This window comes from Netta rufina, assembly GCF_964035555.1.
Source record: "Netta rufina genome assembly, chromosome: 24".
Classification (NCBI taxonomy): Eukaryota; Metazoa; Chordata; class Aves; order Anseriformes; family Anatidae; genus Netta; species Netta rufina.
Window position 1 is genome coordinate 1,081,855 of NC_140148.1, and position 24,291 is coordinate 1,106,145.

Below are 24,291 nucleotides of genomic sequence, written 5' to 3' on the forward strand. Positions count from 1 at the left end.
GGGAGCGGGGTAGCCTCCAAGCACGACTTCCCTGCACCTAAAGCAGCTCCTCCCCGTGCTCCCCGTGCGCGGCGCTGCAGCCGTGCGCGCTCCCGGAACGAGGCAAAGGGCAGGGGAGGTTTGGGTTCGTTTCCACGCGGGGCTGAAGCAGCTCCAGCAGCTTCCCCTCGGCCTCTCCTGTCGTAGCTGCGAGCTGCCTGGGCGGGGTGTCAGGGTCTGAAATCGGTGCAAAGGGACCTGAGCCCTCCTCACTGGGCTTTGGTGTTGATGGTTTGAAAATAAAACAAAACCTGTCCACGCTCCTGGGGGCACTGTGGCGGGGTTGGTTCTGCTCTGATCAACGCGGGGCTGCAGTTTGGGAAGTTGGGTTGGAGGGGGAGGAGGCAGAGCCCTGCTCCCTCCGTGCTTTTTGGCAGAAAGAAATGAAACAATTCCACGTAACCAAGAGAAAAAAAAAAAAGGAAAGTGGGGGATCCACCAGGGCAGAGGGAGCTGAAGCAGGAGGCACGGCCCTGGGACGAGGCATGGGGCTGCGTGCCAAGAGGAAGGCAGCCGAGCGCCCTGAGCTTGGCCACCAACTCTGCCAAAAGCCTCGTGGGGCAGATTTGGCATCCTGGGGCCGCGACACCTCGCCGGGACGAGGCAGGGACCCCGCTGGATGGTGCTGGGGCGTGGGATTCAGCGATTCCTCGGCATGGGCCCGCGGGTGCTGGTCCCCAGCTCCGGCTCTGAGGTCACTGCTGCCGTCTGGCCGCGCAGATTAGGGCTCGTGGGCCGGGGCGAGGTGGAGCTCAGGGGGCTGGGGCCGCGATAAGGCGCTATCAGGGTCCCGCACACTCAGCTTCTGCTGGTCATGGGAAGGGAGAGAGCTCGGAGGGGTTTTTCGTGAGCTGGTTGAGGACCAGGAGTTGCTTCGGTCTGATAAATTGATGAGTTGGGATCATCTGTGTGCGGGTTGCTTCTGTCATTCTGGGCGAAGGAAATCCTCAGCAGTTATCTGCCGGGGCTAAGGTCACGGCTGAGGTTGGAGTGACGCCTCCTCCTCCCCAAATTTCCATGCTTTAGGGTAGGGGAGCACGCTGGAAGGGGAGGCCGAGGCTCCCAGCAGGTGTGGGATGCTGAAACCGAGCAGGACACATCCCCTTTGTCTCCAGGGAGCCTTCCTCCTCCTCCTCCTCCTCCTCCTCGTCAGCCCTCCCGTGCTGGGGATGCTCAGCTCCCACGCAGCCCCCCCTGGGCAGAGGGGCTCTGCAGATACGCCGTGCTTGGGCCCATCCCAGCCGATGATTTCTGGCAGAATTCTCTGGAGTCGGTCTTTGATGAGCGATCGAACCCCGAGGAGGGCGATCCCAGTCTCCTGCTCTCTTCCCAGCAGCCAAAATATCGGCGAAGCTGCCTGGCTGCGGCGGTTCCTCAAAGCGCAGGGCTGGCACCGGGAGGAATGTCACCCTGATAAGGTGCCGGGGAGCCTCGCGTGTTTTCCGAGCGCTGGCAGGGCTCGCTGTGGGCTGCAGCTTTCTGCTTTCAGCCCAAGCCTGGCTCCAGCTTGGTGACTTGGGGTGGGTTGGGAGGGGAGCTGCATCCCCCCGCTGGGTCACCTCGCTCCTGCCACGTCTGCGGCGCTCCAGGGCTGCAGAGAGGAGACTCCTCCAGCTGCTCACCGGGGAGGACGGTGGGGCAGGGTGAGCTCCGTGCCCAATTTCCACCCTCTCTGCTCCTCCGGGACCTTTCCAGGCATCTCCTCCCACGGTGCAAACGCTCGGTGACGGGACACGAGCCTGCTGGCGACGAGACAGGGAGCCCTGCCTGGCTCCTGCTGTCTGAGCCCTCACCAAACAGCACGGGCTCCTCGCCAGCCCCGGACGTGTCCCAGCAGCTTGGCGCAGGGAGCGGGGCTGGAGGTGCCTGCAGGGCTACGCCCCTCGATGCCAACGGAGCTGGGGCCGAGCGGGCGCATCCTCGCGCTGATCCTGGGCAGGGTGCAGCCGAGCACGGGGCGCGCGTTGCTTGGCACCGCTGAGTCAATCCCTGCCGGGTTTCACAAGGCAGAAGCCTCCCACGGCAGGGACAGCGCGGCACCACAGCCGGCAGCACATCGCTGCTGGGTTTGGGCTCTGGCAGACGGCGCTGCCTGCTGCTGCGGGCCAGGAGGCTGCAGTCGCTGCTGCCTCTGCCTCTGCTGCTGCAACTGCTGCTGCCTCTGCCCCTGCTGCAGGCACCAGGCAGAGCCCGGGCTGTGCACCCCGAGCAGCCTCCGGTGTCTTTTCCCCCAGGAACGTGCCCTGGGCACGCTGTTGGGAGCTCAGAGTAGGTCAGGACACGATCCTTGCTCTCAGCTCAGCCTGTGCTGCACAGGAGCACTTTGCCAGTTCCCTTTCTGGGGGAGGTTTTCCCCAGCCTCCTTTTTTGGGAGAATGAAGGAGCGGGGTCGTGTGGAGGTAGCAGAGGTCTGCCCGAGTGCAGGAGATGAGCCGCCGGACGCTCAGCCTGCCCAGGGAATCAACATTTCATTAAATGCAGCTCCCTCCTCCTGCCCGGACAAGGGGCAGGGGGGATTTGTGGGGCTGCAGCCGTGCCTCAGGTTGGCACTGTAAATCTGCACAGAGGACACGGCCGTGCTAACGCTTCAATCCTCCCCGTCACGTTTCCTGTACCGTCAGGCAGAAACAATCCGACCTTAGGGAAAAGAAATTAACGCCAGCCTCGATCGCTTTGTGTTTTGTGTAAACAGCTTCACCGGGCAGAACAACCTCATCGCTTAAGCTGCGGAGACAACAAGCTCTTGTCCAGGGCTCCCCGGCTAGCGCGTGGCCGACGGACACGTCCCTATCTCGGCATTTGCATGACCCTAATTTCAGGATTTCACCCAGCAGTAAACCCCAGGAGGAGCGGGGCAGGAGCTGAGAGCGTCTCAGCGCTGCTGCAGCTGGGGGGGAGCCGCGGCCCCTGGCAAACACGGGGCTGGGAAACCTCCCGTGCAGAGCTCCGGGTGAACATTTAAGAGGAGCGTGTCCCTGCAGCTCGGTTTAGCCTCCGTCCCCATGCCCGGTGCCTGTCCTGGTGCTGGTGCCCATAGTGGTGCTTGACCCGGTGCCTTTCCCGGTACCGGTGCCTATCCCGGTGCTCTCTCCAGGGCCTTTCCCGGTACCAGCGCCCATCCTGGTGCCATGCCCATCCCAGTGCCATCCCCATTCCGGTGCCATCCCCATCCCGGTGCTCTCCCCAGTTCCCATCCCAGTGCCATGCCCATCCCAGTGCTTGCTCCAGTGCCTTTCCCAGTACCGGTGCCCATCATGGTTCTCTCCCCAGTGCCTTTCCCGGTACTGGTGCCCATCCCGGTGCCGTCCCCATCCCGGTGCTCTCCCCCATGCCCTCCCCAGTGCCCATCCCAGTGCCGGTGCCCATCCCGGTGCCCACCCGGTGCCCACCCCGGTTCCCGGTGCCGCTGCCACCGGCGCAACGCACACGAGGGGGGCGGCGGCCGCCCGGAGGCGGGGTCGGGCCGGGGCGGGGCCGGTGCTACCGGGCGGGGCCGCTCCGGGGCCGGGGCCGGTGCCGGGGCCCGGGCCGGGTGCTCGGGGACCGCTCCTGGCTGCGGGGCGGCGGCACCGGGAGCGGAGCTGCGGGAGCGGCCGGGGCCAAACCGAAGCGAACCGAACCGAGCCGGGACCGATGCCGGCGGCTGAACCCGAGCCCACCGCCACCGGAGCCATGTCCCAGCCCGAAGCGGAGCGGGCGGGAGGCGGCGGCGGCGGCGGCGGCTCCGCGGCGGAACCGGGGCCCCCCGGGCGAGCTCCGCACCGTAACCGCGGCCGGCGGCCGTCGGGGCGCGACCCCCGCCGCGCCTCGTCCCGCTTCAACCGGCGGAGCTCGGTGGAGCTGGAGCTGCTGGGATACCCCCTACCCGCCGGGGGGTCTCCGCCGCCGCCGCCGCCTCCCCCGGGAGCCGCCGGGCCCCGGGAACCGGAGGAGACGGAGAGCGAGGAGGTGGAGACGCGCGCCGTGGCCACGTCCCCCGACGGCCGGTTCCTCAAGTTCGACATCGAGATCGGCCGGGGCTCCTTCAAAACCGTCTACAAGGGGCTGGACACCGAGACCACCGTGGAGGTGGCGTGGTGCGAGCTGCAGGTACGGGGAGGGGGCTGCGCACCTGTGGCACGGCACGGCACGGCATGGCACGGCATGACACGGCATGGCTCAGCACGGCAGGGTGCAGAACGTGGGTAGGGGGCTCAGCCAGGACCTCCCGTGCCCCCCCAGCCCACCCCAGCACCCTTCACCCGCCGGGCTGCAGCAGCAGGGCTGGGTGCTGCCCCCCCCCACGTGCCCACCTCGGTGCTGTGCAGGGCTCAGGCTCCGTGCTCACCGGCCCTCCTGCTGCTTGCACGCTGCTTTCCCTTCACCTCGGCACTCCCCATGCTACAAAGCACTCGTGGGGTGTCAGCACCCCTAGTGCCAGCTCCTGCTCCGGGGGAGGGAATGACACCCAGCTCCGGGCTGTGCTGCAGGGCTGAGCACCCTGCTGCGATTTGGGTGCCTGCTAGCTCACAGCTCACCCTTTGGAAGGGCAGACGGGGCAGGGGGGCCCTCTCCTGTGCTCCCTCCACGCACGTGCCCGTGCTGGAGCTGGCCCAGAGGCTCGCTGCGATAGCCCTCGGCGTGCTTAGGGCCACGTGCTGCGGTGAGGCTCAGGGTACGGCGCGTCCTTGCTGCGTGCCAGCTGCTTGCCCTTGGCTGCAGCGGTGCCCGCGGGCACCTGCAGTGGCTCCTGCGGCGCTGCCAGGGGCCCTCTGTTAGCAGCCTGGTACCTGTGGCTTTCCCCAAGCAGCTTCCTCACCTCCTCTCCCTCCTCTCCCTTCACCGTCCCGCTCATGTGGACACTGGGAAGCCGAGGGCAGGGGCAGAGGCGTTGGCTCCTGCGTCGCCTTCTCCCCTCCTCGCTTTTAAAGGGTGAGATCCTGGGCGCCGAGGGGAGGCTGCGGGGGGAGAGCCCGGCTGCGGGGCTCCTGCTCCCTCCTCGCAGCCCCTGGGGATGGGCTTTGGTGAAGTCCAAAGTCTCCGACGGACTCCCAGCCACCCTGGGGTGCTTGCTGCAGCTGGAAGGTCCAAGTCCTTGTTTGCGCAGAAAAAAAAACCGTGCCCTGCGAGTTTGTTGTCTTGCTCCTTGAGCCCCGGTGCCGCCGCGCGGGCTGCGCCTCTCGGGTGGCTGCGGCCCAGTAACGCGCGAAGAGATCCTCGGATAACGGTGAATGAGTTTTGGAGGGCCGAGCAGGGCCTGTTGGCGAGGAAGGCGAGGGCTTGGGCTCCAGCCGGCCTCTGCGGGGTTGCGCAACCCCTTCAGCCGAGGGCACGCCGCGGTCCCACCCTCGCTTCGCCCAATTCTCCCTCCGAATGCTCCTGAGCTCCCCTTCGTGCCTCCCGTCCCTCCGTGTGGCACCGGGAGCACCAGCTTGCTGCTGGCACGGAGCTTTCTCCGGGTGATTCAGCCGAGCTGGGGCATCCCACCTGGCTGCCTCTGTGTCCCCTGGGTGCCCCGACCCCGCTGCGCTCGCAGCCGTCCTGCCGGAGCTGCCGGCACAGCTTGGCTCCCGTGCACCCGTTTGGTCCCATTTCCCTACTCTGTGGTGTCCACGGGGACCGGATCGTGGTCCCCAGCACCCATCTGGGGGCTGGGCTGGGTGCTGCAGCAGGAGCTCTGCTTGGCACCCTGTGCTGATGGGCACCCCGTGCAGGTGTCCATGCCGGGGGGGCTCCTGGGGGTGCCTCCAGGTGGAGCAAAGGCAGCCTAGAAGCAGCACAACACCCCCCCTCCTCCGTCCTGTTCTTTATCCAGTGTCTCTTGTCCCCAAATCCACGTCCCGTGAGGGGCTGGGAGCGCATAAGCAGACTTTTCAAAGTTGTTTTTATTTATTTATTTTTTCTTTTCTCAGCAATGGTGCAAAGAATCAGACACTGTGACACGAATGCAGGATTTGGAACCGCAAATAAAAATGGTTGTGGTTCTGCCCTTTTAAAAATAGCTTTGTCCCACGTCTTTCACAGCTCTCCTTTTATTGCCTTTAAAATCTAAATGAATTCCCAACCTCAACCCTGACCTGCAGTTCCGGTCCCGAGAGCCTTGTCCGGCTGTCGTGATGCCTCCCAACCCCAAATCCCCCCCCCTCTCGGTGCCTTCCTGGCCCCGCCGCGGTGCCAGGTGATTCGGGGGCACCGCTTTTGCCTGTCCCCTGCCTTCCTGTGGGCCCCCCCCTGGGGACCTCCCTGTCCCCGCTGCCCCCCGGCCCTGAACGGAGCCGTCTGTGTCTGCCTCCCGCAGCCCCGCCGTGCCCTGTTTGTGCTTTCCAGCTTTAGGCTGGAGGCTATTTCTGTTGATAGGTGCCGAGGGTTGGGGGGGGAAGGAGGGAGCAGGGAGGAAACCAGAGGCCCGGAGTGGGATCGAGCCGTAAATACGCTGCCTGCTGGTGGTTTTCCTGGGGGGGGACCCCTCTGTGTGTCCCCCCCCTGCAGCCCCGTGGAGAGGGGTGAGAGCACCCCAAAGGGGCAGGTGCCCCCAGAAGAGCTCCTGTGCTGATGTTGGGCAGGGAAAGGAGAGCGGGGCCTGCTTGGAGAGGATTTGGGAACGGAGTGGCTGCCTGTGTGTGGGCAAGGAGGGGGGGGGATGCCCTTGGGGCCCCCTCATGGCCAGAGGTGCCGGGGCCGTGTCCAGAGGGGAGGCCTCTGGGTGCTGCCCCAGCTCCTCTGGAAACGTCCCCTCGCTGCCTGGGTGCCCCCTTTTTGGGTGCAAATCGCAGCTTTGCCCCACGGGGTCTGTCCCTGGGACACAAGAGGGGGACGTTGCAGGGCCCCCACGCCCGGGCAGCGTGGTGCAGGGGGGGTTGTGGCCGCAGGCTTTGCTCCAGCTCCGACGTTTCCTCGCCGAGCCTCCTGCTCCATCCCTCCCCTCCGCCGCTGGCCCCAGCTCCTGCACTTGGCCCTGCCGAGCTCCCCGGCAGCCAGCTCCTGGCTCAGCGGGATGGGGCTGGGACAATTCCTCCCCCTCCCCGGCACCCTCCTCTTCCTCCGCGGGAGGTGGCTGGCAGGAAAGGACACCGCGTCCCGGCGGCTCTGCTGGCAGCCCTGGTCGCGTGCTGCCCCGTGGTGCTGGGGCAGAGCCCCGGGGATGCTCAGCTCCTGCTTGGGGTTTGCAGGAGGAGCGGTGCCGGGACCGAACCCAGCAGCTCCGAGGGTTTGGGGAAGGCGCTTGGCTCCCCTCAGCCTCGCTCAAATCCCCCTTGGGGGGCCAAATTCTGTGCCGCCCATCGCTGGGGCTGGGGGAGATGCTGTGACTGCCCTCCAGCCCCGTTGGTACCCTGAGCCCATCGCCCCACGCCCTCACCCCGAGCCCCCCGAGCTCCTCGCAGCTCCCGGGGGGCAGCTGAGGGCCGGAGGGGGCCCGGGGCGTGCATTTGGGCACCAGGGGGTGATTTTGGGCGCTGTTTTCCTCCCTGGCTATGAAAGGTCCCATTCATCCCCTGCAGCAGGGCTCAAATTCTCCTCCGGGTCTCAAAGCGTGCGTTAAAGGAGAGAGGGGATTATGGAGCGGCTCCAGCCCGGCCACGGGGCCGGTTGTGATGCAACAAAAATATTACGAAAGCTGCCGGGGCCGAGGGACGGTGGCCGCCAGCCACGGAGCCGTGCACGGGGCCGCAGCGTCCCAGTGCCCTCAGGGGGGTCCCCGGGCTCCGTGCCCATCCGGCCCCTTTGGGATCCGGGCTGATTTGGGGTCGTGGCAGCGGGGCACAGCTCTGCCCCTTCCCCCCGGGGTGTCTCTGGGTCCTGCTCCTCCTGCGCCCCCCTCAATTCCTGGGGTTTTGGGGTCTGCGCCTTGCGGCCCTGGCCCCGCTCGGTGCCTGTGTCAGCGCTCAGCTTGGGTTTCCACTTTAATGAACTCGAGCAGGAGGAACATGGAAAAACCTGGGCTGGAGCCTCCCACGCCTGCCTTCCCCAACAAAGGCCTCATTGAGGCCGGCCCGGCTCCCTGCCACCGAGGTGCCCGGTGCCTCGCCGGGGGGCAGGAGCCATCTATGGGGGGGGACACGGAGGGTGCTGAGGGCATCGGGGCTGCACGGGGCACCTCGGTGGGCTGGCGGTGCTCGTTTTGGTGGGGGGCACCGTGAGGGAGCCGAGGGCATCGATCACAGGGCCAGGCAGTCCCAGCATGGGGCAGGAAGGCAGGCGGGCGTCGTGGTGTGGGGATTTCAGCCATCCCTGCCCCAAAACCAGGTCCTGGAGGAGCCACGAGCGTGGCTGGGATGTGGGGATCGGGGTGGGCTGAGCTCGGGGACCGGCCCCAAACCCTGTGTCCTGTCCATCCTCCCTGCCCACACCTTGCTCCCGGCAGACGCGCAAGCTGTCGAAGACGGAGCGGCAGCGCTTCAGTGAGGAGGTGGAGATGCTGAAGGGGCTGCAGCACCCCAACATCGTTCGCTTCTACGACTCCTGGAAGTCGTCCGTCAAGGGCCAGATCTGCATCGTGCTGGTCACGGAGCTCATGACCTCCGGCACCCTCAAGACGTGAGCCGGGGGGGAGCACAGGGGAGGGGAAGGGGAGGCGAGGGGATGGTCCTCACCCACCTCACGGGCTCTCGGTGAAGGGGACAGGGCGCTATGGGGCTGGGTGGGGGTCCGGGGGGGTCACAGGGCAGCGCTGGCCTCTCCCCACAACTGGCACCCCAGCTCCGACGTCCCCTTTGCAGCCTGGGGGTGGGCACGGGGCGGCGTCGGGGTGAGGAAGGGCCCGGGGTTGGGCTTGGTGCCTTCAGGGGGGGCTCTGATGCCAGCCCCCGCGTCCACCTCGCAGCTACCTGAAGCGGTTCAAGGAGATGAAGCTGAAAGTGCTGCAGCGCTGGAGCCGGCAGATCCTGAAGGGGCTGCATTTCCTGCACACCCGCTCGCCCCCCATCATCCACCGCGACCTCAAGTGCGACAACATCTTCATCACCGGCCCCACCGGCTCCGTCAAGATCGGCGACCTGGGGCTGGCCACGCTGAAGCGAGCCTCCTTCGCCAAGAGCGTGATAGGTGGGGGCACGGGGGGCAACCCCGCGGGGGAATTTGGGGGGCTCGCGGGTGGCACCGGGCACCCCCCGAGGTGACGCTGAGCCCCGCGGTGCCCCCCAGGCACCCCCGAATTCATGGCCCCGGAGATGTACGAGGAGAAGTACGACGAGGCGGTGGATGTGTACGCCTTCGGGATGTGCATGCTGGAGATGGCCACCTCGGAGTACCCCTACTCGGAGTGCCAGAACGCCGCCCAGATCTACCGCAAGGTCACCTCGGTGAGCGCCGGGGGGGGGGGGGGGTGAGACGGCGATGGGATGGGGGCAGTGGGACCTCGCCGCTCCCCGCGGCTTGGCAGGCTGTGCAAGAAGCTAAAATTAGGTGGGGAGGTGAGAGGGGGCTCGGCCCCGTGAGCCGCACAGGGCAGGGGCACCCGTCTGCCTCGCCCCGTGCCGCCGGAGCATTAATGGGGTGGAACGGGCACCGTGGTCGCCTTTAGCTGGACTCAGCCGGCTCCTACCTGCTGGGGTGGGAGCCCAAAGCCCCCCAGGGGCCTGGATCTGGCTGCCGAATGGTGTCTGGCCCCCCCCCGGGCAATGTCCTGTCTGTTGGGGCCCCCCACAAACCTGCTCGAGCCCCGGTGGAGGCTGACGGGTGCTGCCTGCCCCCCCCAGGGGCTGAAGCCCAGCAGCTTCTACAAGGTGAAGGTGCCCGAGCTGAAGGAGATCATCGAGGGCTGCATCCGCATGGACAAGGACGAGAGGTGGGAGAGGAGCCGGGGCCGCAGAGCCCTGCCCTGGGTGCCTGCACCCATGGGTGCCCCCCGTGCACAGCGAGCGGCCGCGTCCCGGCGCTGAGCACCCTTTTTTCCTCCAGGTACACCATCCAGGACCTGCTGGAGCACTCCTTCTTCCAGGAGGACACGGGCGTGCACGTGGAGCTGGCCGAGGAGGACGACGGCGTCAAGTCCGGCCTGAAGCTCTGGCTGCGCATGGACGACACCAAGAAGCTGCACGGCAAGTACAAGGACAACAACGCCATCGAGTTCCTCTTCGAGCTCTACAAGGACGTGGCCGAGGAGGTGGCCCAGGAGATGGTGGGTGCTGCGGGGTGCAGGTTTTGGGGGGACGACGGGGTGCCGGGGGGCTCCCCGAGGACCGCTACGAGCCCTGCTCCCGCACAGGTGATTTTGGGTTTCGTCTGCGAGGCCGATTACAAGCTGGTGGCCAAAGCCGTGCGGGACCGCGTGGTCGCCATCAAGCGCAAGAGGGAGAAGCTGAAGCGGGCGCGGGACGCGGTGCCGCCGGCCGAGCTGGGCCAGGGGCCCGGCGTCCTGCAGCTGCTGGAGGATTTCAAGTCCCCGCTGCCGTCGGGTGTCCCCACGCCCGCCCCGGCCACTCCCGGCTCCGGGGACTCCGTTTTCGGCAGCGCTTTCCCACCGGAGCCCGAGGAGCCCGAGGCCGACCAGCACTTCGTGTACCGGCACACCAGCTACTCCTCGGCCACCTGTACGTAGGCAAGGGGGGGCGAGCGCGCATTCCACCCCAAATATATTTCCCGGGGAGGGGATTAAGAGCCGAGGGGGCCCCGTTTCTGGCCGCGCTCGCTCAACTCGTGCTTGCCCCCAGCCGACTGCGAAACGGACGGCTACCTGAGCTCCTCCGGCTTCCTCGACTCCCCGGACCTCTCCCATCGCAGCGCCTCGGCGGGGACCCCCACCAGCCCGCCGCCCGCCCGCCCCGTGCGCTGCTTCCCCACGGTGAGTCCCCCCTTTTGGGGAGATCGGTGGGGGGGGGATCACGGTGGCGGCAGCAGCAGCAGCCCCGGCTCACGGCCTCGTGTCCCCGCAGAGCATCGCAGTGCAGCTGCCCACCGAGCGCCTGCCGCCCGCCAGCGGCTTCTCCTCCCCGGTGGACAGGTGAGCCCCGAGCTGTGGGGTTGGGGAGAGGGGGCGGCGGAGGGGAACGGGCACGGTGACACCTCGGGGCTTCCCACAGCTACGCCTCGGATGTGGCTTCGGGGATGAGCGACGGCTACGAGGGGCTCTCAGCCAGCGAGAGGAGCAGCAAGCTGCCGGCCAAGAGGGCAGCGGGGAAGCTGCTGCGGCGCCGAGCCCGGTCCAGGCTGCGCATCACCAACGTGAGTTGCTTGGGGGGTTGCTGGGGTGGCTGCGTCCCCGCTCCCCGCGGCGCTGAGCTCGTCGTCCTGCCGCCCGCAGATCTCCGACAAGAACGACCGGGTGGTGGAGTGCCAGCTGCAGACCTACAACAACAAGATGGTGACGTTCAAGTTCGACCTGGACGGGGACAACCCCGAGGAAATCGCCGCCGTCATGGTGAGGATGGGGCTGGAGGTGGTGGTGGTGATGGGGACGGCGGCTGCGGGTCGCTGAGCACCCCCCTCGCCGCCCCATTTCCAGGTCCACAACGAGTTCATCCTCAAGTCGGAGCAGGACGGCTTCATCCACCGCATCCGGGACATCATCCAGCGCGTGGAGACCCTGCTGCGCAAGGACGGGCGTGGCGCCGCCGAGCTGCCCGAAAACCCCGAGGCAGAGGGTGGCAGCAGCCGGCCCGTGAGTACCCGGCCCCGGGACCCCCTTGCTGGGGACCCTGGGGACACCGAGCACAGCTCGGGGGGGAGCTGCCCGGTGCTGGGGACGTGCGGTGTGGGCACCGATCCCCTCCAGCTCCGTGTAGGATGCGCCCCGGGGTCGTGGGGGCACCGTGCCCGGCAGAGCCACCGGTTGCTGCCCCCTGCTCGCGGTGGGGACGTTTTAGGGACAAGCTGGGGTCTGGCTCAGCTCGTCCCATCCCGTCCTGGTGCTCAGCGTCTCCTTCCTCAGCAGGCAGAGCTGCAGCTGCAGGAGCTCTCGCGCTCCATCTCCTCCTCCTCCTCGCTCAGCGGTACGTCCCGCGCCCCCGGCCGAGCCGAGAGGGGGTCCCGGGGTTATGGGGGAACACGACAGGAGGGGAAGGGGCCGCATCGTGCCGGGGCTGAGCACCACGGGCGTTTCTCCCCCTTGTACCACAGACCTGGGCTGCACCAGCCCCAGCCTCTCGCTGCAGTCCCCGGTGCTGCCGGCGCTGAGCAGCTCCCTGTCGGAGAACGACCTCTCCAGCCCCGCCGAGCCGCCGGCACCCCAAACCCGAGGGCAGCCGCCGGTGCTGCCGGGCTCCCCTGCAGGTACTCCGTCCGTCTGTCCGTCCGTCCATCCCTCTGTCCGTCCATCCCATGCGCTGACGCCCCCTTTTTCCATTTCTCTCCCCCCCGCAGGCTCGGTGCAGACCTGGCCCCTGCTCTCCACGGCTCCCTCCTGGCCGACGGCAGCGCCGCTCTTCCCCCAACCCCCCTCCCCGAGCACCCCGGGGGGGGCTCCCCCCGTTCCCCTTGCCCTCCCTCCCGCCCTCCCCTCGTCCCCCGTCCCCAGCAGCCCCGTGAGCCCCCCCGTGACCAGCGGACCCTGGTCCCCGACCACCCCGCTCCTGTCCCTGGCCAACGTCTTCTCCCTGGCGGTGATGAGCGTGGCCCACACGCTGCTGCCCGCCGTCTCCTCCATCGCCACCTCGGGGGGCCACCTCTACCCCCCGCTGCTGCCTCGGCCTCAAAACCTCGTCCTGGGACCCCCTCGTTTCGTCTACCCCGACCCCGCCAGCATGGCCAAGCCCCCCCCGGCTCGCGGCGGGGCGCTGGGGGCCGCTGTCCCCGCTGCGGGGGGTGCTGTGCCCTTCTCTCCTCCAGCACCGCCGGGGGGTGAGGCCGCGGGGAGCCCCCCAGCACCGCCGCCACCGAGCGCGTCCACGCCGGGGAGCCTGGAGGGCAGCGGGGTGAGTGCGGGGCGGGGAGGGCTCCAGGGGGGCTTTTAGGGTTGAGATGCGGAGCCCTCTTGGCCCTGAGGGCACCGGGGGGGTGAACGGGCAGCGGGTCGCAAGGGCCGTGATGGTTTTGGGGTGTCTGCAGGTGCCGCTCGGCCCCCCCAAGCCCAGCCACCCGCTCATCGTCGCCGAGTCGCTGCCGCCCGGCGTGCCCAAAGCGCGGCTGTCGCCCATCAACGAAGGTGAGGCGGGGAAGGGGCCGTGCCCACCCCGAGGAGGGGGTGACGCCGCGCCCCTCCCCGACCTCCCAGCTCACCCCCAGGCCCTGCTGCTTCCCCCCCCCCCGGCAGAAGCCAAGCCGCAGATCCTGGGCCGCTTCCAGGTGACGCCGTCCAAGGAGCCAGCGGCCGCATCGCCGGCACCGGGCAGCGGCGAGGGCGAGGAGCACGGCACCGAGCTGGCGGCGAGCGGCTCCCCCCTGCCCGCCGCCCCCAGCACGGGGAGCAGCAGCAGCAGCAGCAGCAGCAGCAGCTCCTCGGAGTCGGAGGCAGCGGTGCAGGACCCCGAGGTGGAGGAGGCGCTGCCCGGGGAGGGCACGGTGGCGGCGGTGGCCGAGAGCGAGCGGGAGGGCGCCGGGGAGGAGGGCGCTGAGGGTGCCCCGCAGGCGGTGCTGAGCCAGGTGTGGCTGAGCTACTCCCGCAGCCTGTCCTACGTCAGCAGCGACGACACCGAGAGCGAGGACGAGGAGATCTGGGAGGAACTGCAGAGCCTGCGCCAGAAGTGAGCAGCCCCTGGTTCCGGGGGGCTCCGTGCCCAGCGGGGTGCCGCACCCCGGGAGGGTTCCCCTGTCCCCCTTGGAAAACTTGGGGGTTTTCCAAGCTCAGCTCCCCTCCCTGCTTCTCTCCCAAGGCACCTGGCTGAAGTGCAGCTGCTGCAGAGCAGCCAGAAGAAGGAGATCGAGGAGCTGTACCTGCGGATGGGGAAGCAGCCCCCGCTGGGCATCGTCTCCCCCGCCGCCATGCTCTCCAGCCGCCAGCGCCGCCTCTCCAAGGGCAGCTTCAACCCCTCCCGCCGCAACAGCCTGCAGCGCCTCGAGCTGGCGCAGCCCCAAGGTACAAACCCCGGAGCTCTCCGTGGCTCCTCGCAGGGAATTGGGAGAGTTTTGAGCCCCCCCGGGGCGCAGCTCAGTGCCCCAGCTCAGGGCCCGTCCGTCCCCGCAGGGATCATGCGGCGAAACTCGCTGAGCGGCAGCAGCACCGGCTCCCAGGAGCAGCGCGTGAGCAAGGGGGTGACCTTTGCGGATGATTTTGGCCGCATGGTAAGGGGCGGGGGCCTGATCCTGCTGCCTGTAACCCCCCCAAAGCGCTCCCAGCGCCCCCCCAGCTCACTGACACCTCTCTCCCGCAGTAGGCAGCCGGCCGGGAGTGACTTCGTGAACTACCTCAACCAAGTGCCTGCTGCCCCGCAGGGGGTGGGAGCCCCCCACGCCTCCTGGGGAGCAGCCAGCGGGGTCTCTGCCTTGGGGGGGCCCAGCCCCAACCCTTCTGCGCCCTTCCAGGGCCGGGCTGGCAGCACTCCGCTCATCCCTATGTGTCCCCGTCTGCTCCTGTCCCTTCTCTGCTGCGCTCCAGCTGCGGGAGGGAGCAGGGCGCTGGCACCCCTCGCAGCCCCGCGCCTCGTCCTGGCTCCCCGAGCAGAACCCAGCCTGCTCCGTGCCCCCGTTGCACTGCGTCCTCTGCCTTACTCCACCTCGCCGTCCTCCAGCCTCGCCCCCGCGGCACAAAGCGGCGCCTTCCCCTCCTCGGCTGCTCCGAGCCCAAAATCAGCGCGGGGCCGTGCCCGAAAAATGATGGAACCGGGGGCTGCGGGGGGGGTGGGCTGCGGGTGAATTTTGTTACAAACCCACGTCTGGGAAGCGTTTCATAAATACGGATCGAACACAAAGCGGCTCTGGCTGTGTCTGTGGAGGAGCTGGCTGCTGAGAAGAGCACAAACTGAGTAAAACGGGTAAAAATAAGAAGGAAAAGGTGCAACTTTTCAGCTTTTTGAGAAAATCACCTCAGCAGCCGGCCGGGTGTGGGCCCCCAAGCTGGATCCCGGCTGATTTAACGGCAGGCACCGAGGCAGGCTCCAGTCACGAGGCGTTTATTACATCAGGGCCGGCCGGCAGAGCCCCCTGCCCACCCCAGAGCACGCCCCCCGCCCAGTCCCGGTCCCATTCCCATTCCCGGTGGGACACGGGGGGGAGATGGGGGAGGGGGGGGGCAGCACCCTGCCCGCAGGGGAACCTCAAGGGAACCGCCGGGACCCCTCAGGCCGCGCTGGGCCCACCGGGCCGCTCCGTGGCCGGCCTGGGGCCGCTTCCCCCCGCCACCTCACGCCGTGCTCCGGGGCCGGGCCGCCCTCAGGTGGCCGCGCTCCGCTCCCGTTGCGAGGCCCGGGCCCGCGCCGCCTCCGCCTCCAGCTCCAGCTCGTCCAGGAAGCGCTCCTGAGACACCGAGTAGAAGGTGTAGCCGTCTGCGGGGCGTTAAGGAGAGCACCGGGAGGGCACCGGGACCCCCCCCCCCTACCCCCAACCCCCTCCCGGTCCCCTCCCGGTCCCCTCGCGGCCCTGCAGGATACAGATCCCCGCCGTCACGGCGCCGATGCCCAGCGCCAGCAGCACGTTGCGGCCTCGGAGCCGCTTCTGTAAGGCTCGCTGGCGCTGGGCGAGCTCCACCTGCGCCATGAAGCGGCGCTGCTCCGGGCTCAGCCCCGGCTCCCGCGCGGGGTCGATGCGCTGCGCCACCGCCGCCTCCCCGCCCGCCTCCCTGGGCGCCGCCATCTTGCCTTGCCGCCGCTGCCGCCGCCGCGGGGGAGCGGGAGCCAATGGGAAAGGAGGGGAGGGACCAGAGCGGGCGGCTCGCTGAGGGGAGGCGTCGAGTGATTGGCTGCGGCGCGGCACGCGGCTGGAGGAGGGAGGGAGAGGCGCGAGGTGATTGGTGGAAGCGGCGGTGATTGGCAGGGGCTGGGCCGGGAGGGCGGGCGCTGAGGTGGGGTCCTGAGGGTCTCGGGGGCGTCGAGGTCGCCCCGGGAGCCCCGGTCCCGGGACCTCCCCCGGGGCTTCTGCCCCGGCCCCATCGACCCTCGGAGGCTGTGGGTGAAGCCTCCCAGCCCCCAGGCGGGCTCCTGTGGCCGGTGGCCTCGCCACCCCCCTCAGGTGTCCACCACTGTCGGTAATGAAGGGAATTACCTACATAGTCACTGCCCGGAGTGACCGAAATAGTTAATTAAGGGAATTACCCAATTAATTAGCGCTGGGAATTACCCAATTCCTTAATTTTTTGAATTCGGGGGGGGTGGATGGCTAGGATGGGGTCCCAGGCGGTGCCCAGGTTTTACAGCTCCGAGCCCCTCTTTGGCGGGGTGGCCCCCGAGGTGATGGAGGCCTCGCTGCTGCGCCTGGCCGCGGAGAACGAGCGGTACCTCAGCGAGCTGCCCGGCCAGGCTGGCTGCTGCAAGGATTGCAGGACCGTGGGTGAGGCCCCTCGAGGCTGGAGCAGCCGCCTGATGAGCTGCGTCCGTCTGAATTCAATGACGCGCGCTCATTCTGTTTCATGTTTTTTTTTTTTTTCCCTTCAGAATTCATCTTCCTTTTGGCTGAAAAATGGCACTTAGACCATTCGGCAAGGTATCAGGCGGTAGAGTTGCTTGAAAGGTAATCAACGCCTCGATAACGAAGCACGCATCCCATGTGGCTGTACCAGCCCTGCCCTTTGCCAGTCATTCAAACAACACAGAATAATTTTCTCATTTAGAGCTTCGCCTTTTTACTTTGCTCAAGTCAATAGCTGTACGTTTCTTCTGTTTACGTGCAGAATTGCTTTTCTTCTTTTTTTTCTTAGCAGCAAAATGTTTTTCGCAGGTTTATGATCAAGCAAGTAGAGCAAATCTGTAAGTCCCCCAGTGAGAACATGGAAGGTACCAAAGAAGGCAGCAGTTGGAGCTCTCTGAAAGAACAGATTTATGACACGTTTGTCCTGCGACTGGTGTCGTGCATTCAGCTTGCAAGCAAACTTTCCTTGCACTATAACGTAAGCTATCTAAACTTTTGCTAGTAGCGTTTTCAGTACTGTAGTGAATTATCTAACCTCTTTAAAGAATCGATTTTCTTTCTGAAAATCCGGAGTGATAACGAAATGCAAAGGATAGCAAAACGAGGCCCTAAACTACTTGCATTTAGGGCAGGTTCATTGGCCTTCCTCCTGTAAAAATTTGTCTGGAGATTTTCCCAGTACGGATCGCTAAGAATCCCAGCCTGTGGGTGTTGGGAAGCGTACAGCTGCAAAGGGCCCACCCCTGGCTGGGGAAGGCTTGTGGGGTTACAAGGAACCGAAGAAAAAGTTCTCAGCTGGATTTTTCATGCCAGCTAAAAGGCTGGGGAGCCAGCTGGGTTAACGTGCAGTCTTACAACTGCAGTGGGTCACGCTTAAATTTAACAGGAGGAGCAAAGCAAGAAGCAAATATTGTAACAGGTGTCCTATTGCCTTTCTCAAAATAGAAAATAACTTGTGGTGGTGTTTTTTTTTTTCCTCTTCAGATAGTTAACAGCAACACAGCTTTAAAATTCCTGCAATCCTTAAAGTACTCGTACACCAAACAGGAGCTGCTCGAGTCAGAGCTTGCTGTTTTAGAAACTCTGCAGTTCCAGATCAATGTGTCAACTCCTCTGGCTTACATCGAGTTGCTTCTCGAGGTTTTAGGTAAGAGTATTAGTAGGAGAGAATGATAAAGATTTTATTAAGAGTAATGGAGCTGTTACTGAAATAGAGCTGGCTGAAACAAACGTCCCATGTTACATCTCTTGGCACACTGTGAGGGCGCCTGAAACTTTTCAGACTTTGCCTTTCAGGTGAGAACTTTGTCTTTAATCGATCTGCAGGACGTTGTCTGACTGCCAGTCCCGAACCAATCTGTAAATGGTTGAGTTTAAACCCCCAGAGCACGTTTTCTAAAATGACTTAACCATTTTTTTTTGCCCAGCTCTGACAACCTGAGTCTCAGAATGAGTGTAATTACGCTGAGATTGAGAAGGCTCCAGAAACAAAGGGCACTTCTCCCCAGAAATCTTTATCCCTCCCTTCGAGTAACTAACGCCTCTTCCTGATTCAAGTGAATGACCCCAAACGTATGGCTAATTACGTGTGATCTCTACACCAGGACATAACGGCTGCTTACTTCCTGCAAAGCCCTTGCATCAGATGTGTGTGCAGCTACTAGACTTCTTGTATCTTGAAAGAGAGGCCATCTACGACACGTTACTGAAGACTGCCATCGAAAATTCGACACCAAGTGAACTGCAGGTGTAAGTGGCTTGCGTTTAAAATAAGTATTTGAAGTTGAAACCTGGGAAAAAGGCTCAGAAATAGTACCCTGGTTCTCGTTATTCTGCTTTTTGGGCACCTGCTTTTAAATTTTTTAATGTGTTGGGCTGTCAGCATTGTCAATGGATCTTTGCATACCAGCTCAAAGCAATGTGCTGCACGTTTGCTTTCGGGGCAAGCTAGGAAAGTGTTTAACTTCAACTGAAAAATCCAGCTGTAGGGCTGTTGGTGAACGCTGATAGCATCGGTTTTATTTGGGCTGAAAGACTCTGAGCTAACGTGGCCGGAGGCTGTGCAGGGCTTACAGAAGTGGGTGGTTTGGAGCTACAGACCTAGCATCGTTTTATACCAGGAGACGCTTTTACTTGTGCAGAGCCAAGTTTTTGGCAGTAAAGGAAGATTTCATGCTCTTGGCAGTTGGAATCATCAGCACAAGCGCTTTCGTACTAAATCCCGAGCACTGGAAGCAGGTACCGTCATTTCCAAACAAATTAGCTCCACATGGAGGGGAAAAAAAAAAAGAAAAAGGAGGCTTGTTTATGTGTTTTAGCACAGCCGGGAGACCGGCAGGCTACGGGGAGGGACACGAAGGAGGGGACCCCTTCCAGTTTATTGGCTGGAAGCGTGCACGCCTTGGTGGAAGGGTTATGGCCCAGCAGTTCAGCAGAGAGGCGTGCGCTCGCGCTGCTGCCAGCTTGTCCTCCTCGTGCTTCAGCTTCTGCACAGCTAGAATGAACCCAGAGAGACGCAGCTTCACTGGCAACCAGCAGTGATCCCACCAGACAGCTTTCTCCCCGAGCTGCTGCTGAATGCTGTAACAAGCAGCCCATTAACCACAGCGAGCTGCATTCTGTAGCTTTTTTTTTTTTTTTTTTTTTTTTTCCAGTTTACTTCTTTGGTAGAAGCAATTCCTTTAAAAAAAAATCCTCTTGTTCTGTCACACTGAGAGGTTTCAGCTTTTGGCAAAGGCGTTAGTCTTGGGGTTTGTGGGGCCCTGCTGCTCTTGTTAGATTTGGGGGGTGTTCAAAAGTAGCTTTGTAAATTAATGTCCCTTAAACACTGTTAATAAGTGTTATAATTGTTACTTTTAAGGTTGTGGAGCATTTAAACTGCATTACGGGCATCACTTCACAAAGCATCTTAGAATTTTCGTATGCGGTACTGAAACACGTCCTTGGCAGCACCACGCCAAAGCAGCAGCGGAGGAAATAAAGCTCCAAAAAATGGAACCCATCCATCCATCATCTGCGACACCGCGCAGGGCACCCCAAACAGTAGGCTTGTTCTTCTGATTCTGAGCACGGCGTGTTCTGTAACTTGTTGTGTGCTGTTTTAATTAGAGAAGCTCGTTATTTTAGGCTGTGCGCTAGCGCTGGGAAGGTAACAGACAAAGCAGTGCTTATGTTTTCCAGCACCAAAAGCTTTATTAGTAGAGCTGCATCGTTTAGGTTGTGATTATGTTTTCCTTGAAGAAACAGAAAACTTATTCTAAGAGCGTTGTTTTGAAAAGGCCTCAACGTGAGCGTTACTCTGCTGGGAAGCCCCAGCCCAGCCCTTACAGACAGGGCTGCCGTTTGTGTTTGCTGCTGTTTTAAAACCTAATTCTTTCTGCCAGGCTGCTTGTTAAGGTTCCTCTTTGCCAGCGCTCCGAAGCCTGGTTGCTCTTACCTCCATCGAGCCAGCCAGCATTGTGGCAAGAACAAAATCCCCCCTGTTTTGTCCTGGCAGCAGGGGCCTGTTCAGCACGGTTGTCTGAGCACTAAGGGGTGCTCAGGTTCCAGCTGAAAGCACTGGGGCTGGAATCGTGTTTTATTGGGACGTTTTTCCGTGTGCCCCTGTGCAGGACCAAGCTCCAGCCAGTGTTAGAAATAGCTGATAGCACAGGGACCAGGGTCAAGCCCTCGTGGCAAAAACAAGTGCTGATACGACTTAAAAAATACTTTATTTCAAGCTGCAGTGACCAAACAGACCTTCAGGGTTTTTCCACGTTATTCCCTGCATTGGAAACTTTCCTTTCCTAACCCCCACGTTCTGTTAGGCTGTACCAGAGCCCTCCCCACAGCGCTGGCAGTTTGAACCTTGACAATAACTTATATACATCTCTCTAAACCCCCAAACACCACTTTAGCATCTATTTAACAGCTGATTATTATTATTTTTTTTTTAATTCAGTTCAGCTCCGTGATAGAACTTTACATATTGCTTTTCTATATACTACTCCTCATAACGGTATTTTAAATAAAGTGTCTTGTGGATTTTTGGTATTGTAAACATTTCGTACTGGTTAACCTTACGAGACAGCTTGATTTGAGTTTCTCCAACAAGCAGCAGGCGCCACAGCTGCCAGGGCGAGCTCTTGCCGTGGTTACTTGTTGTAGAATTGGGACGAGACCCAGGCAAGGCCCCACTTCAGGTTAGTTAACATGAATTTTAGGGCTTTTGTCCATTGCTCCTCGGAGTTAAATTGCGTTTTAATAGAGTAGGAGCCGCCGCTGCCGCCTGTATCCTCAATCTTGCCTTTCTCCACGTCCATCCTGCATCACACAAAGTTGATTAGCACATTAGTACAGCAAGCATTTAATTTCAAGGGGATGTTAAGCACCAAACTTTCAATCAGACGCTCAGAAACTTCTACCTAAGAATACTTTAAAAGAAATCTAGCAAGCCGTGGAGTTTTGCCTGAGGAACTAGCTTTAAATCCCAGTGAAATAAGAGCAAGTGTGGTAATCCTGCACCCTGCAGAGCTCCCGATGATCCCCAAAAGCCAGGACAGGAACAGCAAGCGGGGCTGTGGGCTAGGCCCAGGCAGGACAGGGGGTAACAGCAGCACTCACCTGTAAGGCAAACAAAACCGAGTTTCGCCCTTTTCCACTTCCTCCTTAAACTGCTGCACGCAGTCCAAGAAAGCCACCATGGCGTGATCAAATTTATTGTCCCAGAAGAACCTCAGGCCTCCAGAGCAGTACAAGGGGAGCTCCTGCAAAAGAGATTAGTGTCAGGCACCCCGAGCGTTCACCTTTAGACGCTGCCAACGCAGATCTTTAGCCTGGCTGAGACTTCCAATTTGTCACAGGACGCTTAAAACGCTCTGTGGCGTGTAATAGGTGGTGCTGGTTTTGTGCCAAGTGCCTGCTGCATGAGTGCTGCTGGCTAGCAGGAGAAAACTCAGGTTCCTGATCACCTACAGCCTTCCCAAATCGTGTTAATTTCCTCGGGCCAGTTGCTCTGGGTAATTTGAGAGCTCCTGGATGGCAACGAGTGGACGTGGAGTGAGATCCTGGGGGAGAAACCAGGGCAGCCAGCTCCCTGGGGCATAAATCCCCAGAGGTGCGCTCTCAAGAGCAGAGTCTCGGTCTTCGGTGCCTTTCAGCAGGGATCTGGGCTGCACGAGGTCGTTTTTCTCCAGCTCATGCAGGACCTTACCTTCGATTTGTCCGTGAGGGACTCCAAGTAGGAGTGGTTGCCGTACGGTACGAGGCGGTACCTGAAAGGAGACGGGGCAGAGGCAGGTGAGCCTTCAGCTCCTTTCTCTGGGACGGAAGGGAAACGCGGATTTTATTGCGCCTACCTTTGAAACTTCAGCCCCATTTTGTTAGCGAGGGCGTGCAGCAGCAGCACGGTCTGCCCCCAGGCCGCGTTGATCTCGTTCCATTCCACGGGGACGCTGGGGAGGCGGCCAAGTCGGAAGTTATTGATCGTGCCAAACTGACCGCTGTGCCTGCGACAGGAGGGCTTATAAAGGAGCAGCCGGGCGGGAGCAGCCGGCAGCACGCCAAGGAAACGGCGCCGCCTGGGAACGCGCGACGGAGGCTCGGGGCCCCGCTTGAAAAACGGGCAGAAAACACCAAATTGTTCCGCTTTTCGTGAAGGAACCCGAAGCGCCGCCGCCGCCTGCCTTACCAGATGTGGAAGGTGGCGTTGAAGACGTTGGTTTTCTTCAGCTTGTCCAGCTGGATCTGGGCGTAACGCATCTGGTTGTCCACGCTTTTCAGCTCGTCATCCAGCTCCAGCTGCTGCCTCTTGAACTCACAGTATTCCTTCTGGTACCTCCGAAGGAAACCAAGCACCGCTGGGTACGAGGCTTACAGGAAAAGAGAAGCGCTCACGTGCTATAATACGGTGGTTTGGTTGCTTTTTTTTGGCAAGGAATTAGCCGCTTGGTTTGGGGCATTAATTCCAGGTCCCTCCCCTTTCAAATCTCATCAATTATCACTGATTATCAATCTCATCTACCCAAAATCCACACCGCGTAGTGGATTTCACTCACTGAGCTTCTTCCTGCTCCAGCCGCTCCGCCTCCGCCCTGACCCTCTCGAAATCCTCGGCCACGATCTTGCGGTTCTTCTCCACGTCCTCCAGCTCCTGAATCAGCTGCTCTTCCTCCAGCGCCAGCTCCTTCAGCTCCGTTTGCAGCTTCTCCTTATCGTCCTCGTTCATTTGCTCCAGGATCTCCAGGCACCTCCTGCAGGGCAGCCGCAGCATCACCGCCACGGCCCCGGCCCCGCACCTCGCCAAAAACCACTCTGCCTGCGCCGAGGGTTAATCCTCGTTACGTTTTTAATTTGGCTCCACGCTGTGAGCCAGGAGAGCAGATGTAACAGCAAAAAGGAACGAGATGGGGAGCAAAAATCTCTTACAAGACGGCGAGCAAAGATTTTTTACTACCGCAGCCGGCGCCTCCCTTCACGCCCTCACCCTCCCAGGGGCCCAGCTCGGTGCCCGTTGTCCCCAGGTCCCCGGGCACGAACCCACGGCCAGCAGGCTGCTCACTTGTAGTTCTGGCACTCGTTCTCGGTGATGTTGAGCTGCGTGTCCAGCTGGTCCAGCAGCGTGTCCGTGCACTCCTCGCACAGGGGGTGATCCACGTCCGTCTGCCCCGACATGATGTCGAAGAGGTCACCGGTCACCTGCGGAGAAATTCCGTCCCCCTCGTGAGCTCCCGACAGCCGGGCGCGCCTCTTCCCTTCCCAGAAACATTTCTGCAAGCCACACCTGGATTTTAAACCACCTTTTTTTTCAACTATTTGTAAGAAAAACATCTCAAAGGCTGTCATGGAATAAATTCCACCTCGTGGAGCATTGGTGACGAGGATCCAAATTTTGACGGGGACCCGAGGTGCCCTCCCCGTGCACCACTTGCCTTCAGCCTCCTGCTGAGGTTTTCCATCGTGCCGCCGTCCGACGCCTCTCCGATGAGCGTGAAGCTGTTGGCGCTCTCCGTCGACATCATTCTGGGGATGAATTTCACCGGGAAGTGAGCGCCGGGGGAGGGTGAGGGGGGCTCGGGGGAACCGGGCGTGACCGGGATGTGGGAGTTGGGGGAGAACGCCCCCAGTTTTTTTGGGGAAGGAGGGAGGCAGCGTTTTGGTGCTTGGCCAAAGCGCGCAACCAATTAACGGTGCCCTAAATACACTGAGGGGGGCAAAACCGGGGGAAATGGGGGCAAAACTGGGGGCACCCCGGGAGGGGCAGTGCCCGCGGCTCCTCCCCACCCCCCCTAAAGCCCCGGTACCCGGTTTGGGGGCTCCCCACTGTACCTGGCAGGCGGGATGAACCTCCTGGACACGCCGTCCTGCCGGCTCTCCGCGAAGCCTTCCTGCGGGGGGAGGAAGGGAACCAGGCGGTGCCGTTACCGGGACCCGGCGGCTCCCCCCACCCCCTCCCGGTCCTCCCGGTGCCCCCTCCCCGTACCTCGCTCAGGGCGCTGCTCTCCTCCTCCTGCGCATCCCCGGGCCGGGCGGGAGTGGCGGTGAGCAGCGGGGCTGTGGGGGCGAGGAGCCGTCAGCGGCCGAGACCCGGTCCCGGTCCCGGTCCCGTCCCCGTTCCCGTTCCGCCCCCCCCACCACCCCCCCGTTGCCGGTACCGGTGAGCTCCTGGATGGTGAGGCGGTCGAGGATCTTGAAGGAGGTGTCGAGCTTCAGCGGCTGGCTGCAGCGCTGGCACACGAAGCTCACCTGCGTGGTGCAGCCGCCACCGCCGGCCCGCCCGCCCTCCATGCTGCCGCCACCGGGCTCCCTTCACCGCCGCGCTCCTATCGCCGCCGCCGCCGCCATTACTCCCGCCGCCGGAAGTCA

At 62.8% G+C, this 24,291-nt stretch overlaps 5 protein-coding genes across 6 annotated transcripts in view; 2 read left to right on the forward strand and 3 right to left on the reverse strand.

Annotated features, from left to right (window-relative positions):
* Nucleotides 1–4,398, reverse strand: part of EZH1 (enhancer of zeste 1 polycomb repressive complex 2 subunit) — a 30,725-nt gene extending 26,327 nt beyond the window's left edge. Inside the window, exon 1 of the mRNA XM_084301221.1 lies at nt 4,332–4,398. The gene's annotated coding sequence lies outside the window, so the exon portion shown is untranslated. The remainder of the gene's footprint in view (nt 1–4,331) is intronic.
* On the forward strand, nt 3,560–14,776 carry WNK4 (WNK lysine deficient protein kinase 4). Of its 2 annotated transcripts, none has more exons than XM_084301218.1 (20): nt 3,560–4,128; nt 8,381–8,553; nt 8,840–9,060; nt 9,160–9,317; nt 9,714–9,802; nt 9,916–10,135; nt 10,223–10,547; nt 10,668–10,798; nt 10,890–10,957; nt 11,037–11,178; nt 11,258–11,374; nt 11,459–11,614; nt 11,885–11,945; nt 12,073–12,225; nt 12,316–12,866; nt 13,000–13,096; nt 13,205–13,634; nt 13,764–13,966; nt 14,075–14,172; nt 14,262–14,776. In XM_084301218.1, exons 1-20 carry the CDS (start codon nt 3,673–3,675, stop codon nt 14,262–14,264), a joined length of 3,852 nt encoding a protein of 1,283 aa, XP_084157344.1. In that variant the 5' UTR covers nt 3,560–3,672; the 3' UTR covers nt 14,265–14,776. The 2 variants fall into 2 exon arrangements, with proteins under 2 accessions (XP_084157344.1, XP_084157343.1); XM_084301217.1 differs by having other exon boundaries at nt 14,265–14,776.
* A 207-nt stretch (nt 14,777–14,983) lies between these two features.
* On the reverse strand, nt 14,984–15,700 carry COA3 (cytochrome c oxidase assembly factor 3). Its single transcript, XM_084301038.1, has 2 exons — nt 15,477–15,700; nt 14,984–15,371 (listed from the first exon to the last, which is right to left on the reverse strand). Exons 1-2 carry the CDS (start codon nt 15,676–15,678, stop codon nt 15,259–15,261), a joined length of 315 nt encoding a protein of 104 aa, XP_084157164.1. The 5' UTR covers nt 15,679–15,700; the 3' UTR covers nt 14,984–15,258.
* A 505-nt stretch (nt 15,701–16,205) lies between these two features.
* CNTD1 (cyclin N-terminal domain containing 1) lies at nt 16,206–20,011 on the forward strand (the record flags this gene model as incomplete). The annotated part of the gene is made up of 7 exons (XM_084301097.1): nt 16,206–16,371; nt 16,476–16,551; nt 16,759–16,927; nt 17,434–17,596; nt 18,054–18,198; nt 18,591–18,687; nt 19,310–20,011. The coding sequence occupies 7 exons, from the start codon at nt 16,206–16,208 to the stop codon at nt 19,427–19,429; spliced, it is 936 nt and encodes a 311-aa protein (XP_084157223.1). The 3' UTR covers nt 19,430–20,011.
* A 129-nt stretch (nt 20,012–20,140) lies between these two features.
* On the reverse strand, nt 20,141–24,290 carry BECN1 (beclin 1). The gene is made up of 11 exons (XM_084301287.1): nt 24,081–24,290; nt 23,909–23,979; nt 23,755–23,813; nt 23,358–23,448; nt 22,988–23,124; nt 22,485–22,679; nt 22,118–22,264; nt 21,786–21,935; nt 21,641–21,701; nt 21,052–21,194; nt 20,141–20,751 (listed from the first exon to the last, which is right to left on the reverse strand). Exons 1-11 carry the CDS (start codon nt 24,211–24,213, stop codon nt 20,583–20,585), a joined length of 1,356 nt encoding a protein of 451 aa, XP_084157413.1. The 5' UTR covers nt 24,214–24,290; the 3' UTR covers nt 20,141–20,582.
* Between the last annotated feature and the right edge of the window lies 1 nt (nt 24,291).

Coding starts and splice junctions, on each gene's coding strand:
- WNK4 (XM_084301217.1), top strand. CDS start 3,673: ATGCCGGCGGCTGAACCCGAGCCCACCGCCACCGGAGCCATGTCCCAG. Junction 4,129..8,380: donor TGGCGTGGTGCGAGCTGCAG/GTACGGGGAGGG, acceptor TGCTCCCGGCAG/ACGCGCAAGCTGTCGAAGAC. Junction 10,799..10,889: donor CCGTGCGCTGCTTCCCCACG/GTGAGTCCCCCC, acceptor GTGTCCCCGCAG/AGCATCGCAGTGCAGCTGCC.
- COA3 (XM_084301038.1), bottom strand. CDS start 15,678: ATGGCGGCGCCCAGGGAGGCGGGCGGGGAGGCGGCGGTGGCGCAGCGC. Junction 15,372..15,476: donor CGCCGTGACGGCGGGGATCT/GTATCCTGCAGG, acceptor AACGCCCCGCAG/ACGGCTACACCTTCTACTCG.
- BECN1 (XM_084301287.1), bottom strand. CDS start 24,213: ATGGAGGGCGGGCGGGCCGGCGGTGGCGGCTGCACCACGCAGGTGAGC. Junction 22,680..22,987: donor AACGAGTGCCAGAACTACAA/GTGAGCAGCCTG, acceptor GCTGCCCTGCAG/GAGGTGCCTGGAGATCCTGG. Junction 21,702..21,785: donor ATGGGGCTGAAGTTTCAAAG/GTAGGCGCAATA, acceptor GTCTCCTTTCAG/GTACCGCCTCGTACCGTACG.